At 43.9% G+C, this 20,209-nt stretch overlaps 1 protein-coding gene across 1 annotated transcript in view; it reads right to left on the reverse strand.

The window, feature by feature from the left end:
* Window positions 1-3,231: 3,231 nt before the first annotated feature.
* NOTCH2 (notch receptor 2) overlaps window positions 3,232-20,209 on the reverse strand; it is a gene marked incomplete at both ends in the record, with an annotated part of 177,456 nt that continues 160,478 nt past the window's right edge. Inside the window, 12 exon segments of the mRNA XM_079696531.1 lie at window positions 3,232-4,620; window positions 5,559-5,656; window positions 6,653-6,800; window positions 7,614-7,915; window positions 8,513-8,681; window positions 10,158-10,254; window positions 10,701-10,911; window positions 11,114-11,256; window positions 12,108-12,455; window positions 13,814-14,319; window positions 15,272-15,384; window positions 17,976-18,212. Coding sequence (XP_079552657.1) covers window positions 3,232-4,620; window positions 5,559-5,656; window positions 6,653-6,800; window positions 7,614-7,915; window positions 8,513-8,681; window positions 10,158-10,254; window positions 10,701-10,911; window positions 11,114-11,256; window positions 12,108-12,455; window positions 13,814-14,319; window positions 15,272-15,384; window positions 17,976-18,212 — 3,761 coding nt within the window.

A 20,209-nucleotide genomic window follows, 5' to 3' on the forward strand; every position in this document is an offset into this window, starting at 1 on the left:
AGTGCCCATTGAGCTTGACATGTAACGTTTTTTATTTTGTGATAAAAATGCTTCCATATAAATTTCGTCTTAACTACTTTTAGAATGAAACTTTGAAAATTAAAAACAAATTGTGCATTTTCCTTACTATGTATAGTCAGGAATATGCAGTCATTTTACTGGTTATGGGTTTCTCATACAAACAGATATCGTATCACTTTTATGAGAAATTTACACAAGGAAGAAGCCACAGTACCAAGCAGTTATGAATGGGAGCCTCAGGGCATATAAACTTGTCCTCTCAAACAGTCATTATACATTCAGTATATTAGTTAAGGCCAAAATCCCCAAACAACCTTCCAACAGAACATTACACCTTTGGTTCTTTTTTATGCAAGAATTATGAACTAGCAAATTTAATAATAAGATGATATAATGGACTTGCACATTATAGCTGACTGCTTACATAAAATCTTTAGCTCTCAGTCTCTCTTTCCTTCAAACCTCTCCCTCCCTCAGCAACATGTAAGTCAGAAAATGACACTTAATACAAAAGAAACAAACAAATAAAAAACATATCCCCAAAGGCAGACAGAAGAGGAATCAAAGGAAGAATTTATAAAGATAAAACAAGAATGTGGGGGGCACAGAGGGTGACCTATACCTGGCATAAAAGTTGTATCCCATACAAACTTAGTCTCCAATTCAGCACCCATGTGAGAAAGTGATTCTCCATCTTACCTTCTCTTTTACTAGGCACTATACAACTGAAGTGTTCTTACAATCTAAGCAATTGATAAATGCTGGAAAGGCAGTGTCTTCCTCCTCATCACTGAAGCCTGTTGTCTTTAATGGCAGCTTTCACATTCATTTCCCCAAAACCCACAGAGGAACAAGCAAGTTAGGCCTACAGTGTGCCTGTGGATGGAGGAGGCTACAAGGGATCAAGCTACTGGATCAGAGGCTGACACTTTGAGGAAGAGGGGCTGGAACGGGATGACGGAGAAGTGCAGATGTGTGGGGTCCATAGTGATCCATGTAGATAGGTTCTCCCCACCTGTGAATCAACAAATGGGTCCAAGGATAAAGAGTCACCATTTAGAATGATAAAATACTACATACTATGAAAGGGGCTGGTAGAGTTGCCATGTGAGAGAATAAAATACAAATGAACAATCTGCTTATATCAGGGAAAAACAAAAAATTTTTTTAATTCAATGAACTTGGGCAGGACTGGGAAAATCCTTTGTACAGTTCCATGCGAACAGACACACAGGGTTTCCATACGAAGTCACAGACAGGTAAATCAGGTAAATGGGAAGAACTGATGAATACTCCCAGGCAAGGCAGGAATGAAAACTATCGAAACCAACACGGAGTAGGCAGACCACCTATTAATATCTACAAAATGTCCCCAGAAGAACTAATTTTCCATGTGTCATGACATCATAGCACCGGGCAGAAGTAACAGTGTGGAGACAGGACCAGTTGTTAGCTGACTCAGGGAGAAGAGGAAGAGAAGTATTTTTCTCCTCTTCCTAGTGTTGGCTAGAATGCTTCGTCCTTGACAGAGGGTCAAAAAAGTTGCCAACACCACAAATACAGGAAGCAGACTCAGGTGAGATACAATCACAATCTGAACATGAGGATGACAAGACAGTGAGTCTGTAATTGTCCATTATCATCTAGAAGGTGACTCTATGAAAGGAAAATGTCCCTGATAAGTGTCCACATTAGTTCCCTAACAGAGAATCTCATGATGGATTGAAAGGAAAAGAAATGGTAGCAAAAAATAGCAAAGGCTACCTCATAGTTCCTCCCCTTCCAACCTTCTTGTAAGCCAACATTCTATTTCCCACACTCGAACAAAGAAAAGCCACTGTTCAGTGAGAACCTACTGGGTGCACCAGTAATCAGACCCCACAGTATGGAGGGAAGCTGGGTGAAGGGGCCTGGGCTCAGAAGGAACATCAGGAAGTAGAGACTACGGCCATCTGACTAGGGGAAGACGACTGTCACAGGGGGCCCTTGAGCGGAGGAAATTTCACTTCTGAACAGCGAGGGAATATTGTTTGAGACATTTTCTTCTTGGAGATATGTGGAGGGGAAGGCTCAACAGCTAAGATGATCTTCATCTGCTGGATGTGTGAGTGAAGCAGGCCGAGCGTTCTAATATCAGGGAACAAATGTGTTTCACACTGGCAGTCAATGGAATGCTTGGCAGGGACGGGTCAGTGGGTAACCACTCCTTGCATGAGTTACCTTATCTCTTGGTCATTCCAACATTCCAAACCTTTGTCTGTTTGGGTTTTTAAAGGGCTCATATTACCTACACTGCCAAGCATAAACCTTCACACTTACTAGGCCCACAAATGGAAAAAACAAGATTCTTACTCTTCTACCTGGTAAGGTTTGTAGGAATCCTGCATGCAGGCAAGAGAATTCAGGGGCAGCCTCTTGAAGGGGGTTCTGGTCCCCTAAATGGGTTCAAAGAAAAATATTTTGCTCCCCTTCTTCTTTTAGGAATGATATTATGTAGGAGAATGCACTATGTCCATTTTCTAAAGAAACATACTTGAAAGTTTTCTGCTGAGAACCATAAAAGTAAACCCCGTGAGACTCCTAGGGACACTGGGAAAATAGGAGGGGAAAAGAAGGCTGCAGGTGCTTTCCAGAGCAGGAATGATTAAACGCACAAAGGTCCTGCCCTATAACATGCAGGTGGGTTTCCAGCCACAGAGAGGTGCAACAATTACAGCACCAAGTGAAGTCAAAAGACTTTCCAAGGATGAGAATATAAGATAGGTCAACACTGGCAGAATTCCAGGGCACAATTCCCAATAGGACTCTACTATAGAATCTTCTCATGGATATAGCAATAGCCCCCAAGGCTGAAAATACAGTCCAAGCTGCAAGAATGTCTGCAACGGGCATCAATCTTGTTGCCCACACTGAAGAGAGGAAACACGGTCCCAAGTCTTGTATTCATCTTGCAATTCCACGAACCTGGGCGTGATGGGCAAGAGATTACAAGGAGCCTTGTCCCTTCCCTGCTCCCAAAACCCTGCAGATACACAGCGAAGCTAATAAAATTGCTTCCTTTGCATCATCTACAAGATAAGAGCATCTCCTCTCCCCTGCCTCTGGAAGCTGGTTCCAGAGATTTCTTCATTTCTCTCCCGGACGACCTTCATTTGCTCCTCAGCAGCATTTACGATAGGAGTTCTGTCCCTATGCTGGAGGCAGAGTGTTTCATGCATAGACCTGCATGTTGCTGCGTGGCGGCTCAGACATGTGTGCCCCAGGTCCCCGCTGGCCTCCTCCAGCACCCCCAGGGGTGGGGCTGGTGGTCACATCTGACCAGTCAGAAGCAGAGTGGGGGGATGAACTTGACCACTGGTCAGGAGACTCTGGGGATGGTGTCAGGTAGGGATGCTCACCCTGGAGGTGACCACTGTGACTGGGCGTTCTCTCAGCAGCATTGGAGGAAGCATAGCTATGCTGTGAAGGGGGTGTGGGATACTTGCCCACAGAGGCTGGAAAGGGATGGTAGGCTGGGAGAATGGTCTGAGCAACCTGCCCATCCTGCTGGGGCATCATGGCAGTGGGAAAAGCCATACTGGGCAAACGAGCCATTTCTGGAATCTGATACATGGTGGGCATGGTGCCTGCAACAGCTGGAGGGCAGCTGGATGGAGGCTGGGCAGCCCCGGCTGGTTGGGCAATGCTGCCTTTGGGGATTAGCTGGAAAGTCACGATGGGGGGCAAGGGCTCTCGAGGGGCAGGTAAATGCTTCCCTTCAGGCGGCCTGCTCTGGGGAGTTATGCCAGGGTGAGTGCCCTCAGCTGGAGCCAGGACCATACCAAACATCTCATTGTACTGGGTCTCATTCACCTCCACACGGTTCATCCAGTCCGCTGGGACAGTGACTGGATGTAGCCTACCCAAGCTCCCCGCACTGCCACTGCCTGGGGGAACAATGTGGTGGTGTGACAGCAGCTGGCTCACTGAGGGAAGCACAGTGTTGGCCCCGTGAGCCAAGGGCTGCATCTCATGAAGGTTAGAGAAAGACAGTGCATGCTGTGCATGGACTGGGGCAGGGGGGGCAGCAGTGGCCAACACAGGGTTGGGTGAGGCCTGTAAGATTCCGGGGGATGTAATCATCGGAGAGGATGTGGTATCAGAAACATATGTGTGAGGAGATTCTAGGGAATCGACGGGGGACAGAGTCACTGAGCTCTCAGACAACTGGCCCTTGTCACTCAGAGACTTCTTCCTCCTACTCCCCTTGGCATCCTTGGCCTCCTTGGCAAGGTTAGGGAGGCTACAGGGCACAACACTCTTGGCATTGGGCCGTCTAGACTTCTTGCCCATCGGGGTGTGCTTCAGACTGAGAAAAGATCTGTTGGGTCCACAGATGACAGGTGAGAGAGCAGAAGTCAGCACGGTGCCTGGAGGGCTCGGGGTCACATTGTACTCATCCAGCAGGCGCACAATGTCATGGTGCATGCGGTCCCGAGCCACATCCCGGGGAAGACGATCCATGTGGTCTGTGATGTCCCGATTGGCAAAATGGTCTAACAGGATCTTGGCTGCTTCGTAGCTCCCCTCCCGGGCAGCAAGAAACAGAGGGGTCTCTTCCTACAGAAAAGGCCCACACAGAGCACATTTTAATAACACTCTTGAGAATACAGCAGTGTTTCTCAATCTGTTTGTTATCATCCCTTTAGACACGTTTTCCTAACTTCCTTCCCGCATGAAATTTTAATATCACAGATAAAGTGTATAACTACCTTCGTACTGAATGGATATCTGTACTTTATACATAAAGAAAGTTAAGATTATTTTACCCCACCCCAGGAACCAATTTTGCCCCATTGGGTGCTACATCTCTTTAGTGGGGAACATGTGAGATAAAGCAGGTCCCCAAGCCAGAAATTCACTTAAAAGAGCACTGAGCTTATCAAAATAGGGTTCTAAAAGGAATAACAGGTAGAAATAAGAAAGGTATGAGGGGAAGAACCTAAAGCATTTATAGAACTGGGAAAAATAAGGGAAAGTAAAAGAAAGAAGAGACAAAACATCTGAGAGAAAGAACTAACATAAGGGAAAAGAGGAAATGAATGAGAGAAGATAAGATGAGCAAGAGAGGGGAAACATGACATAAAACTCAGAGGAAGAAAAGCAAACAGGAAAATATCATGGTGCCCAAGAACGGGGTGGGGGGGGAAGTATCAAGAAAACAAATAAGAACAAACAAGTGAAAAGGAAGTGAGTGTGAACAAACAGAACGAAGACCAGGAGAAAGGGAAATGTCAAAGAAGAGAAAGGCAGAAAAGGCTACACCAAAGTTATTGACAGGAGAGCCTGACGCAGACTGAGTACTGAGTAGGCAGAGGGTCAATCCTGACACTTCCCTGGTTAAGCCCAATATAAGCACTCCAGCTCTCTGGACCAAGTTCCAATCTGCTTCCATCTTTGTCTATCCTTATCAAAAGAGGAGCTACAGGAGAAAAGCGAAGGCCTTATAATCTGAGGCACTGCTATGCTTGTCCTCCAGCTCAGAGCCCAGACTGTACCTTGTTGTCCTGCATGTCTCGGTTGGCCCCATTTTTCAACAGCAAAAGGGTCGCCTCCACATTATTCACAGCAGCTGCCCAGTGAAGAGCAGATTTTCCTGCAGGAAAAAAACATTTTAGGGCTTCCCTGGTGGTGCAGTGGTTAAGAATCCTCCTGCCAACGCAGGGGACACGGGTTCGAGCCCTGGTCCGGGAAGATCCCACACGCCGCAGAGCAACTAAGCCCGTGCGCCACAACTACTGAGCCTGCGGTCTAGAGCCCGCAAGCCACAACTAATGAAGCCCGCACGTCTAGAGCCCGTGCTCCGCAACAAGAGAAGCCACTGCAATGAAAAGCCCGTGCACCCGCTCGCTGCAACTAGAGGAAGCCCACGTGCAGCAACAAAGACCCAACGCAGCCAAAAATAAAAATAAATTAAATTAAAAACAAAACAAACAAAACATTTTTATAAGCAGACAGAGTAGAAAGACATGTCCTCCTCCTACTATTGGGAAGCATCAGGATTTGTACAAGGAAACCTTGAACTTCTCAGACAACAGTTGGAAGCCAGTTCTCTCTGGGGGCCCATAGGAAAAACCCAAGTATTATCTTCATTTTCCTCTCATCTAGAAATACTTCAGTACAGGCTGCTTAGCCTCCAGAAGACCTCTAAGTAAAAGGATCATCTGTCTATGGTACCACATCCCTCACATGGCAGAATCTACCCTGTCACACACTGAAGACAATAACCTACTTATTTATTACATGCCAGAATGCATAGTTAGAATATCTCACAACCCTCACCTCCACAATGAAGTTGGCTCTCACATCCTCATATCAAGAGTGGTGTGCCTGGGAACGTACACAGGGAAACCTTCCACAGACCTGCTTTGAGATCTGAGAACCCTCACTAAAAGTCCCTTCCCAGCTTCATCTATGGACCTCCCACTGTCTCAGATCTCTGAACTCAATATGGTAAAAGGAAGAATGGATGACTGAATGAATCTTCAGTGGATTCGGATCTGGGACAGCTCATTAAGGACCTTGCAACAATCTTCCTCCTTAGAGGCTTGCTTTGCAGGTAAGAATCTGGATCCCTGCTTCTCATCCCTACCGTGGTCGTCCACTGCATTCACATCTGCTTGGCAGTTGATCAGCTCTGCCACCATTCCCTCCACAGCTAGGCGGGCAGCCAGGATCAGGGGTGTAGTGCCATCATTCATCCTGGCATCTAGATCAGTTACTCGGTTGCGGATCAGTATCTAGAACACGAGAAAGTACAGAAAAGAGAGTCACCTGGATACAAAAAATAATGAAGCTAAGATAAGAAATAACAGCATCAGAGCTGAGGCTACACTGTAAGTCCCTGGAGTACAGGGAATGTCTTGCTATCTTTGTGCCCATGGTTCTACCATGGTCAGTCAATAAATATTTGTTGAATGAATGAATGAAGGAGTAAACGGATGAATGAAAATACAAACAAATAGGTGCTCAAGCTTTACAATGGCTATGTAAACTAATGTACTTCTACTTTCTAAAGAAAAAAGAGGGATGTGGGAAAATACCACAACCTCAGTTATGGTGTATAGGTTAAGATGATACAGCATGCCTCCAATTTCCTCATAAGGGTAGAATAATAGGGCATCAGGTATACATTATGAACTCATGTCAAGAAACCCACCAAGGAGCAGCTGGAAGCCCATATGGTCAGATATATCTAGAGGGAGAAGCTGACACTAGTCAGAGGCTTCATAACAGGTATCCCTCCCATCTGATCTTTTCATCTGGGAGGCATTTTGCCACATCAGAAACAAAACAAAGCTAGGCAGTGATTAACAATCAGAAGACTGGTGTTATCTGCTGTTGGCTCTATTATTTCCTGGCTGTAAATAGTCAAGTCTGTTTGCCTGCCTTCCTTTTCCTGCTTTCCCTTTTCCTTTCCAGCAAGCAGGACTCTTATCATCTGCCTTATTCTCTCAAAGAATCATTGAACAAATGTAATGGGATATTAAGTGCCTTAATAAAGGGAAAATATACTAGCTCCATAAGGAACCAACTCTTTACATGTTCTTTACCTGGAAGACACCTTGGGCATCAGCTGCCACTGCAGCATGGAGAGGGCAGCGGCCCATGTTGTCCTGGGCATTGGCGTCTGCACCTGCATCCAGGAGGCGCTTGGCAGCATCGGCCCTCGAGTAGCGGGCTGCAAGATGCAGGGCCATCTCACCAGTCCGGTCTGTCTGGGCTTGGAGGCTGGCACCCTGGTAGACCAAGTCTGTGATGATGTTGGCGGAAGAGTCCTCTGCATCTTCATCTTCATCACTCATATCTGAGCTGCCTCCTCGGAGAGAAGCCAGCATCAGTGGGGTGCACCCATCTAGAGGAAGGGAAAATTCCAAAAGGTATTCGAGGAGGGGAAGGACATTAATGTTCAATTAACCCTATTGTTGTTCAATGTGAAGAAAATCATTCTTTTGTGAAGACACTCTGTGATTCTTGTCGTAATTGGCAATTGACTTTTCCTTGATAATATCCTTTATGTAAAGAGCAGCTATTCTCTACGTTAAATAAGCTTTCCTGTTCAAGTTCCTAAGTGCTATGTTATTTTAAATTGGACAACTTTAAAAAATATCCAGTATTAATAAACTATGTGCACTAAGGTATGAACTAAACCAATTCTCTATCCCTCTGCTTTGGAATATTATGTTTTTGTCCTACTAAAATCAATCCCAAATAATCAGCCTGTTTGCTGTCGAGCATGCTGTATGTGAAGCAATGTGAAATCCTTCCCTCTTTTCTCATATAAATTCATAATTTCTGCAAGCCTGTGTTCCTTAAACATTCATTGCCTCAAGCTGATTTCCAATCTGTGAAAGCAGAAGGGAGCATATCACCAAGTGGGACAAACACAGGGATAAGGTGGAAGCCAGGGCAGGCATGCGCAACGAGAAAGGGGAGGCTTGCAGGTGCTGACCTGGGCCGCGGACGTTCACGTCCAGCACATCCACTTCCTGCTCTGCCTGTGGAGGAGTGAGAGCCAACGATGGTGTCCTACGGATATCTGCAGCTTCAAGGTGCTGCTGTGTCCACGGCCGTCGATCGATGGGATCATCTTCTTCCGAGAGTAAAGCCTCATCTTCAGCCTGAAAGGAGAAGGCAACTCTCCCTATCAATCTGGCCCACGCCAGGAGCTGCAGACAAGGAGCTAGTCCAGAGTCTCCCATCACTTCTAATCTCCCACCCAGTTTTCTCTGTCCTCCTATCTAACCTTCCACATTATTATCCACGTTGGCTTCCTACTGCTCTCATGATGTGGTTCCTGTTTACCTCTCCTGCATCATCTGTACAACTCTCCTAACCTCCCCAATCCCATACTCTAGGCTTCAGCCTTACTACGTCACCTATATTACCTCCCTAACATGCCATCTACAGATCCCCAAAGTACCATTTTCCTGCTTCTGGGCTTTTGCCTATGTTGTTCCTTCAGCCTGCCATGGTCTCTCCCAATTCTTTGTCTGACTAACTCCTGTCTACCCTTCAAATAGACAGTAGACTCTAATTCCTCTTGTTGGTCCTAAAGAGCATCCTCTGCTCACTCTTCTTAACTGAGCATGTGTTAAGTATTTACATGGCACTCCATGACAGTTTCTACTGCTACCTGAAAGGTTCCTCACAATAGGGAACAAGCCTTGCTCAAGGTTGTCTCCTTGTACCCTGTATTTAACCCAGTGCCCAGCATAGAGCAAGCATTCAGGAAGTATTTATTGAATAATATTATTATTATTATAATTTTAAAACCAGCTGCCCTTTATGAAGTATTTAGTATGTGACAGAAACTAGGTAAGGCAATTTACATGTATTGCTGTATTTAATCCACACAACAACTCATAGAGGAAAGAATTATTATTATTTTCCCTATCTTACAGATTAAGGTAATTAAATACAAAGAGGTTAAGTAATGTGCCAGAGTTTTGGACTTGGATCCAGTGCTGACTATAGCTGAAGCAACGTTCTTAACCATCATGGTGTACTTCATGCCTGTATTCCTCAAGCATTTATTTCCTCAAGCTGATTTAGACTATCCTTGGGATACATGCATATCCCAGCCATGTATATCTATGGGTGAATGGTCTCTTTTTTCATGTCAGACTCAGCCCAATGTACCTCTTACTTCTATATGGCTTTAGTTTCCAGGGCTCAAGTTCTGAAGCCTCCAAACTCAGTGGTCATTGGCTCTCTTCCACTTATTAGTTCCACCTTCCCTTCCAGAAGGAGAAGTACCCAGAGAGGATAAGGGAGAGATCTAGCCATGAAGGAAATTGCTATTTACACACAGTAGTCCTTATTCAAGCACCATCAGCATGACACTTGAGGAAGGAAGCATGTTTGTTTTATTATTTTTAAAGAGTTCTTTTTGAAAAACTTTTACAGGTAACCCAAGGCCATCAGTGACCTAAAGATTCCTGCTTTTTCAGACAACCTAGGATAGCCTCTGCCTGGGCAACATGTAAAGAATATCACCCTTTTCTCATTCATGACACTCTAGATACCAAAGGACAGAAATATGAAATGTGAGCAGATAATGGATAACAATGGTGGTTCTACCATGGCTAGCTTACCTTGGCTTTCTTTGGCTGGGGCCCTTCATCGTCGACCCAATGTTCACTTGTTCCAGAACCAATTAGGTTAGCCTCTGAGACTTGCACGGAGAGATTTCTGATGTGATGGAATTATGAAGGTGTAAAATAAGAACAGATGTTATATCATAAACGAACATAGAAGTTTTCAATACTTTTTCTACCATCACACACTCTCATGGCTATAGTCAGACTTTCAGGGCCTTTGGCCCAGGAAAAATGGGCAATATTACATCCCATTGCCTGAGGAAATATCCTTTCCTTTCCCACTAATCAAGAGCTGACAACAAAAGTGTGCCTGCCTCATCATAGAAGCTGAGGACCACTGTGATTATATGTACAGCATTGAAGCATCCAGACTCTTATTTTATAGTCACTCAGTAGGCATCCAGAATCATGGTCAAGTGTAATAACACAGCATGGCCAGAGCTCAGAATATAAAATCATGATTCAACAAGATCTGATTTTCCTCTTATCCATGCTCATTATTACTGTAAATGGTAGCTTGTTGGCAGACTCCCTTACTTCAGCCCCACGGCATCCTGTCCCACTGGCTCACGACGTTTGTGATTGCTGGAGTCACGGCGAAGGGTGAAGCCTTCAGGCAGCCAGAGGGAGCCATGCTTACGCTTTCGTTTTGCCATGATAACCCCCAGCAGGATAATAAACAAGACAATAACAACAGCAACAGCAAGTAGATAGATAAGCTGGGTGCGTTTTGGGGTCAGGGATTCACCTGAAAGTGCAGAGAGACAGGGAAAAGTGATGAATAAAACATCCACCTCTCAATATTCCCCCTACATTCCTTTAGAGAACAACTCTGACCTCACCAGCCCTGAGAAATAGAGAGCTGCACATTGTAAACCATGCCTTGCTCTTTCTGCCCGCAAGTGACACCTTTCTCCCCATACTTTCCCCTTAATTCCAGTGCTACTCACTGACAACAGACACAAGAGGGTACGACAGGGTCCCCTGGATGGCGTGAGATGCCAGAAGAGCTGCTGCTGCATCCGTATTCTTGAAGCACTGGTCTGAATCTTGAACACACTGGCGGTTGTCAATTTCCAGGAATACCTGAGAGCTGTGGGAAGCCGAGGGGAAGGAGGTAAAAGGGAAATGGTGAGAAAACGGAAGGGTGTCAGTCCAGGAATCTGAGTTAGATAGAGAGGGTGACATGAGCCTTCTTCCTCACCCTCAGCCTCAGGCTCTCCACCTCTGGTTGCTGCCTCCAGAAAGATCTCAGAAATTAAGATGTTGTCCATCTAGATCCTAAACACTAATTCTCACTTGGAAGATGTCTTGCTATCCTTGGTTTGGCTGAGTCTAAGCATTCTGACTTAGGCAACATAAGACAAAGTGAGAAAATGGGGTGAAGCTGTCTTTGGTGGGCTTCTCCTACCCGTTCCAACGTACTCAACGGTACATAGAGCCACTCTAAAAATACACTCCTGCCCCGTGTTTTTGTTCCTTACTCTCCTTTGTCTCTGCATCTGTACTTCAGCTAGCTATCGAATTGAACACTGTGAGATATACTAACAACGTGGTGTGTGAATGACAGAACGTATGCAGAACATCACTACTGTCAAAGAGACATAAATGAAGGGCCTTGAAAAGAAGGCCAGGATTAATACGAAGAGGAGTCATTACTAGAGGGATTTAAGGTAACTCTGGCAAACGGTTAGAGATTCTAGCACTTGAGGAGGCCATCCTGACATCCTGCCCCCCACTTGCTCCAGCCCACTTTTCAGGATCCCAAAATCAAGGCAAACCTTTAGCACTAACGGTAAATACTGGGTTCATGGGCTTGTGTTACTTGGTTGGCTGTTCTTCTTCTGACCTTTCATTTTTATAGGTGCAGTTATGACTTCTGTGTATCAAAGTGCTCAGCTTGATAAAATTAAGCTTTAAGAAGTTCAGAAATTAAAAACTTACCCAGCCACTTCCTGTTCTTGATCGCCAGGAAGGGACCTGCGCGTCAATCTCTGCTTCTTCATGGCAGCTGACTTTTCACCGTAATAGGGGTAGACCATGAGGTCCCCCTGGGCATCCCGTTTGATGCGTAGGTTGGTGTGGAGCAGGGTGCCCAGTGCCCGCAAGAAACTGCGAGCATCCTGTAGCAGTTGTTCAGGTGGCATCAGCACCACAATTACCAGGGTACCCTCTGCCAGGTTCTCTGGCCGGTCAGCAGCACAGTCCAGCCCATCCCAGCCACACTCCTCACTGTTGCATCCCTGGTCACAATGGTTGTCTTTGAAGTGGTCTGCACAGTATTTGTCATATCTAGGCAGGGGGAGGCAGAGGAGGAAGAGAACAAGGTAAGGGTCTCAGACCACACCAGAGCTCTATTTGGTTTCCCCTTGGAACTAATGTGGATTTTCCTACCCATTTTCTATGGCTCAGATTAAATCCCGAATGTCCCATGAAGCCTTCTGTGACTCTCCTATTCCTGTCTTCTTAGAGTATATATAGTCTACACCCCTTAGTGTCAGTGAGTGTTCTCTGAATGAGAAACAAAACTCACTACACTCGTGGGCCCCCAGGCAGCTCATAATCTTGTTAAATCAGATTTGTAAACAAATCTGGAACAAAAATCTACTTGGTTCATGCTTCCTTTATTTTTTTTTTTATCCATTGCCTCTAGGCTTTCAGAAGTAAAACATGACTCTAGAGAGTGCTTCCAGAAACTGGATAGTAGCCCTGTACCATCAAGAGATGCTGTACAGTGGACCATGTTGATATGGCCCAATTCTTTTCTAATCAAGATTGAATCCCAGCTCTGGAAGGTATAGATGGGGAGCAGTGTGTCCCACACAGGATACCAGATCTAATTTGTACAGTATCTTTCAAACACTGGGAAAAGGAAATTGAATCCCAAAGCCCAGTGATGCAAAAATAATTTTATTTCCACTCTCCTCTCCTCCCCCACTCCCATCCCTTGATGGTTCCACTACCTAGTACAACTTGTGCCACTCTAGCTCAGTGAGGAGGTCAGGAGTAGCTGTATGTGCTTTGGCAAGTTCTTGAACCTCCTAGGTCTCAGTTCCCTCACCTGTGAAAGGCCATTAACAATACCTATGCCTCACAAGGTTGGTGAAAATTAATCAGAGTTAAACTAAATGGGATGACTAAATGGAAAGTCATTATGTAACCCACAAAGCCCCCTATAACTGCAACAGTGAAGACCTGGAGGGTTAAGTTGCCTAAGCAAGCTTATGCTTCCTGATGAATCTGATGGGAAAACCCTGCCTTAGGGAAAGGAATGGGGCAAATAGAGAGAGGTACAGACCTTTCCATCCATCCTGCAGGCAGGTTATGTGAGAGGCTGCCTGAGAGTGGGTAACAACACTTCCAAAAGTTATTTCCCCCAGGAGGTTGTGAGAGCAGCAGGCGAGGAAGCAGAGACAGGCAGAGAGAGGGCGGTTGTGCAGTGAGCATTCCTGCACCTCTGTCAGCAAGGGAGAGCACAGGGCAGCGTGCGCTGGGACAAGGCTGACACCAGGAAGAAGAGGGCCCCAGGGCTCCAGTCCGTAAAGCAGAGGCAGCTTGGGCTGAAGCACTGGAGTGGTTAGGAGCAACAACAAGAAACCAAGGTATGTTAGTGACAGTGTCCCTCAGTTCTGGGGACCCTGGATGCTTACTTGCATGTCTTGCTATTCCTCTGGCATTCAAAGTTGTCAAACAGGCACTCAGCCGTGTTGCACAGCTCATCACACTGGTTGTTGATGTAATCCCAGCAGGGGAGCGGGGAGGAGCAGTTGGCCCAGGGGTTCTCCATGGTGAGGGAACAGTCACCCCCATCCCACTGGCAGGCATGGCTGTTGCAGGCCTCATCGCAGACGCCATCCCGAGCTTTGTCGGCACAATACTGGCTCAGACAGGTGGCAGGAGGGGTGCTGGTGGGAGCTGTGTAGAATTCACAGTGGCTGCCCCAGAATGGTGGAGAACACTTGCAAGAGTAATAAGGAGGCTGGCGCTGAGGGTAGCAGCTGCCCCCGTGCTGGCAGGGGCTACTGGCACAGCCTGAGTCGCAGTCCTGGGGGTTGGGGCAGAAGCAGCGGGGTCCTGAGGCTGTGTGCACACACTGCTCCCCTCTCCTACACTTCACTTGTCCACAGCTGCTCTGGCATCTCGCCCCAGAGAATCCCTGTGGAAATCAGTGAACAAATGAGAATGGCAGGCTGACTCCTGAGGGCATGCCCCATTTTCTCTCCCAATCCCCTCTCTGCCACACCTCTAGGGAGGTAAAGACTAGACCCTTGGCTAAGATCCTTCCGTGTAGCCTCCTGGACCAAGTTCTAGGAAGAGACCTCTTCAAGTCAACCTATAGGTTAGGGCTGGCGGTTCCATAGGATGAGTATAGAATTTTCTCACTCTAAGAGCTCAGTTCTAGAAATGAAGTCAACAGTTCATGGTAGGATAAGAGTCAGGTGACACCGTATCTATTAGCACCTTTCCTAAGCGTCATTAGATCACTCATACAGTGACTTTATAGGGGGAAAAACTCACTTCAGAGTATTAGGTGTCTAAAAAACTTTCCTATGCCATTTCGTTCTTGGCCTTCTTGCTCAGTCCAGGCCAAGGTTACTGGACAGGTTTCCTTTTGGTATCTCTCCACACATAGTGATCTGTGTTAGAGAGGTTTTAGCCTCTGGCAGTAGCAAAAGTGTTTGCACAGCAAATGGCTAACGTTAGGCTTCCTTCTAGTTGAAGAAGCAGCCCGCTCTAATAGTCCCTGCCAAGGAATGTGAGCAGAGTGGCATTTCCAACCAACTCTCTCCCAGTCTGGGCAGTAAGACTACCCTCCAGCACAAGACCCAGAAGCCAGAGACACTAGCCCTGATTTCAAGGGAACATTCCATTGCCCTTGGTGTTTCTGAAGATTGACAGTCACAGATCAGGGAGCTCACTGTTTCTGGAAGTATTTTAACAGTTCTAAATGGAAAACTGAAGCACTTTCTCCTAAAGAGGCTAAAATTAAGAAATGTCCCCACCAAGATAGCTCCCCACAGAGCTCGGAAACACCAGGTTTAATCTCAGCTTCCTCACAGACTGTGTGGAAGAGAGCATCCTCCTTCAATAGGCAACATGGCACTCACCGGGGGACAACGACAAATGAAACCATCAGGCATGTTGCTGGCCACAGCACAAGTCCCTCCATTCAGGCAAGGCATCTGGGGACACACATCGACGAAAGTTTCACAGTGACGACCTCAGAGTAGAAAATGAAAGGGTGTTTTAAAAGGCAGAAGTAGTAACTGCAAGTTACAGAACAGAACACTACTGGGATGTGGGCCAGTCAAAGGATTAGAGAAGGAGGAAGAGATATGAGAATTAAGTTCTAAGCCTAAGGGAACAAAAGAGGATGAGGAAGGCACTCATTGGATCTCAACATGCGTGGCCCATCACCGACTCAGGGCAGTTCCCTCATCTGTCTTATCTATAGTAATAAGCACAAATGGCACACATACGTGCCTGAATCGACTCACAAAACAAGACTCAAAAAACAAGATTTTTTACAAAAAAAAAAGACTAATCCCTCCAAAGAAAAAAAAAAGGAAAATGACATCTAAGCTTTTTTTGAAGGCATTTTCGCTTTCGTGAGTCAAAAGAAACATTTAGCAAAAGTGTTCACTGCATTTTAACACCCTCTATTTCATAAGAGAGGCTACACCAGACGAATACATCTAAATGGTGATTAACATATACACACTACTATATATAAAATAGATAACTAATAAGGACCCTACTGTATAGCACAGGACACTCTCTACTCAATACTCTGTAATGACCTATATGGGAAAATAATCTAAAAAAGAGTGTATATATGTATATGTATAACTGATTCACTTTGCTGTAGAGCAGAAAGTAACACAACGTTGTATCAACTATACTATGATAAAAATTAAAAGAAAAAAACTAAGAAAAAGGGTGATTTGCAGTTTATAGCGAATTTTCATCAGTGACGTCTCTTTTCAATCATTTTCTAGCCTTTCTGTAACCTGACTGGCACTGTTTCAAAACACAGCTTAATATTCCCAGAGTTAATGATCTCTAGGCACAGTTCTATAACAGAAGGTATCCTGAGCCCACTGTTCCATGACAAACTGAACTAAGCAAATGAAATCATGGGGGGACTTTTGGCAAATGGCAGGATTCAGGCCCCATCTGGCCTTCAGGCACTTGGAAGGGAAGAGATGGCTTTAAAAATCAAAATGAAACTAAAATAGCAGTAATTTTGGCCAACCAGAATAATGAGGCAGGAGTTACAGATGTTTGTTACTTCAAATCACAGCAGCAGACAATAAGCAAGAGCAGCCACCACATTTGCATGGGGCTCAGGGACTGATGGTCCCTTGATGTTCACCAGCATCAGTACCCCACCAAAATTGCAATCAATGAGTCAAAGGATTTTTTATTCACAAGTGTAGAAAATGTAGAAATACCACTTCCTGACTAGGGGACTCCAATTCAAGGTGGCCTCCATTCCTTCCTTCATCTATTTCCTTCTTTCTTTGTAAGAGCTTATCATTGTTTCCAAATAAAGGAAGCCTCAGAGGTAATGAAAGGAACAGGAGTCAGTTCTTCTCTTCTGGCTTCTCAAGCACATCATGACCAATATGAGACTACAGACAGATTGTTCATATTCCTTCTGTCCAGTGTTGCCTCGAAGGCATAATGTTCATAATGGATTGTTTCTCTTTTGATAATGTACCTAGGCATCTTCTATATTTCAAAATCCATCCAATTTTTAATAAAATTCCCAAGTTCTTAAAGGTAGCACATCTTCAAAATTGGAAGGAAGAATGTCTGGATATAATAGGCTCAGAATGTAGCAGAGTCCAACTTGCCAAACTATTAGTAAGTAGACTACTGCAGACTCTCATCTGACTCCCAAGGAATACTTCTACAGCATAAGATTTGGATGGACCCCAGAAGTGCAAAACAGATTTCTGATTATCTGATGATACTGCCATATTTAGACATAAACAACTATTTTAGCTCCCCAAAGTCACCAAGCTGCCCTCCTCCAGAAATAATTAGTAAGTATCTATGATAAAGTCCCCATTCTGAGGCAAGACTTGGTCATCTTTATAATCTGTGATGAACACAGCCAAGTCTTAAGACGGCAGGTCATACTTGTGACTTCTGAAGTTTTCCTTTTCAAACCCTCATCAACCAATTTTGGTTAAACACACCCCAATTTGGATCTACTCCCTTTAAGTGTCCTAGAAGACCCTAAGCCTCTCTGGATTCCCACAGAGGTGGAAAGGTCACAGTGGCAGCGACTACCCAGTAACTCAAGTCACTACATGCCAAAGGAGGCAGGGTGATGAAACCAGAGTTAGATGTAAGGTTCCTGAAAACAGGATGTTATTTTGCTCAGATGAAGAGTTCTGGAGATGGATGGTGGTGATGGTAGCGTAACAATGTGAATGTCCTCAACACCACTGAACTGTATACTTAAAAATGGTAAAGATGGTAAACTTTATGTTATGTGTATTTTACCTCAATTTAAAGATGTTATTTTGCTCAACTACTCCCAACATTCTATTTCTTTTTTTTATATTTCTGCTACAATATGATATAATGAACGTATAAAAGAGATAGCATCTCTCAGGAATAGCAAACATCGATGGAGCACAGACCTAAGAAAAAATTGGGCCCTGAATTAAGCTGGTCTAGTTTTTCACATATGAGAAAAGCTTCACTCGGGTCTGGGATGTGTCATACAGGGCCCAATTTCGTCACTAAAATCCCCCTCCTAGGCAGAGTGGCTGGGGAGGCTGGAAAGTCACTCACCGGTAAAGGCACTGCGACAAACACAAAGGTAGTCGTTGGTAAGCTGTATGCAGTCTAGGCTGCCCTCAGAGCTGCAGGGGTTGGAGAGGCACTCGTTGATGTCCCCCTCACACCGCTCTCCAGCAAAGCCAGGCAAGCAGCGACAACTGTAGCCCCCAATCCTATCCACACACTGACCGCCATTAAGGCAGTGGGGACCCCTGGCACAGTCATCAATGTTCTCTTCACAAAGCAGGCCTGGAGGAAAGAGAGGAGAGAAGGAAAATCATGACAATCCTTGGAACGCTGCTTTCCAGCAAGGGAGAACCACCCTTGTTGGCACTTTCACAATTAGTCAGGTTACATTCCCCAGTCTGCGGTGGGAACTTTTAGGTCAGGCAGGGCAAAACACACTCTTGATCAAGGGCAGCTGCCATCCTCTTGGTCACCAGTAAGGAAAGAAGGTACTCAGGGCTTCACATGTACTCTCCCGCACAACCAAAAGAAGCAGCTCACTAGGTAGTAGCTAGCATTATTTTCATTAATTTATTCATTTTGATTCAAAATATAAAAACAGTTAAAAAAATAACAATAAATAAATAAATAGATTACAAGTAAGAATTGGAAGAATTCTTGGTAAGAATTGGAAGTAAATTTTGAGTGACATAATTGGCTTTTCCTGTAAATAGTGTAAGTGCACTAATATCTTATATTGAAAAAACAGAGGGGAAATATCCTGTTGAGAGCTCAAAGGTTATTCCATTTAAAACAGAACTCATTCAATGTGCTGTAGTTGTAAATGAGCCATCAAGCATGATTATCTGTAAATATTTTTGAGAAAGAAACAAAAGAAATCAATGACTATTCTAGAAATGATTTCATGATTAATTCAAAAAATTGCAAAAAAAAGGAAAGCAGTTCTGTATTCCTACCACTTGTAATACCAAGACTATTGGAAAGAAAAGAAAAATGTAAGAAAAGACCTCATTTTCAATAGCAATAGCAAAAGATAAAATACCTAAGAATAATCTTAACAAGAAATGTGCTACACCTACATGAAGACTTTAAAATAGACCTGAAAGGCTCAAAAGGAAACTTGAATAATGGAAAGACACTATGGTTTGGTTAGGAAGACTCCTCATCATAAAGATGTCAGTCTTCTTTACACAAATTCATAAATTTAATGTGACTCCGATAAAAATACTAACAGGATTTTTAATAGACAATCTGATTCTAAAATTATATAGAAAAACAAACTATAACCACAGCCTGGAAAACCCTGAAAAAGAAGATCCTTAATATTTAAAGCAGAGAGGCACTGATAAATTAATAGAATAATAGAACAAAAAGGAAAGCCCAGAAAAACACCCAAATACACATGGGAATTTAGAATTTGATAAAGGTGCCATCTCAAATCACTGTATGAAAGATCAAATATTCAGTAAATTGTGTTGGGACAAATCAGTAGCCATATGGAAAAAGTTCTCCAGTATTCTAGTACTTGAAGAAAATATGTGAGAATTCCTTTATAATCTTAGAATGTGAACGGTGTTGCTGACTAGGATTCAAAATACAGAAACCATAGGAAAAAAACTGATAAATTTAATGTGATTAAAAATAAAAATCTCTGCATGAAAAATTCCCATAAAGAAAATTAAAAAACAAAAAGAAATACATCGGGAATATACTTATATTTTGTTTCATAGACATCTGTTCTCTGTAAAATATTAAGATAAACAACATAACAGGAAAAAAGGATACAGATATGAACAGAGAAACCATAGAAAAAAGAAAATCAAATGACTCTTAAATGAGAGTATGTCCATTCACATTGAGGAGAAGCCCATAGGTTTGCTCATACCTTGCAATTCAGTAATATCAACCAAAATTACAAATGCACATATTCTCTAATCGAGCAATTCCATTTCTGAAAATTTATTCTACAAATACACTTACACACATGCTAGACAATTCACATTTCTATCATTAGGGCACTGGTTAAGTAAAATATGGTATGCCCATAAAAGGGATTTCTGCAGAATAAAAAAGATTAAGGAAGTTCTATATTTTGAATATAGAAACATCTCCAATTAAGTAAAAAAAAAAAGAAAAAAACCAAGTACAAAATACTGTGTCTAATCTATCTTCAGAGTAAGAAGTGGGTATTAAAAATATCTTTGTCTTTGGCTTCTATATACATAAAGAAACTCTGAAGGATACATTAAAAAAAAAACTCAAGAAAGATACACAAAAAA

Source organism: Hyperoodon ampullatus, assembly GCF_949752795.1.
Source record: "Hyperoodon ampullatus genome assembly, chromosome: 2".
NCBI classification, from domain to species: Eukaryota; Metazoa; Chordata; class Mammalia; order Artiodactyla; family Ziphiidae; genus Hyperoodon; species Hyperoodon ampullatus.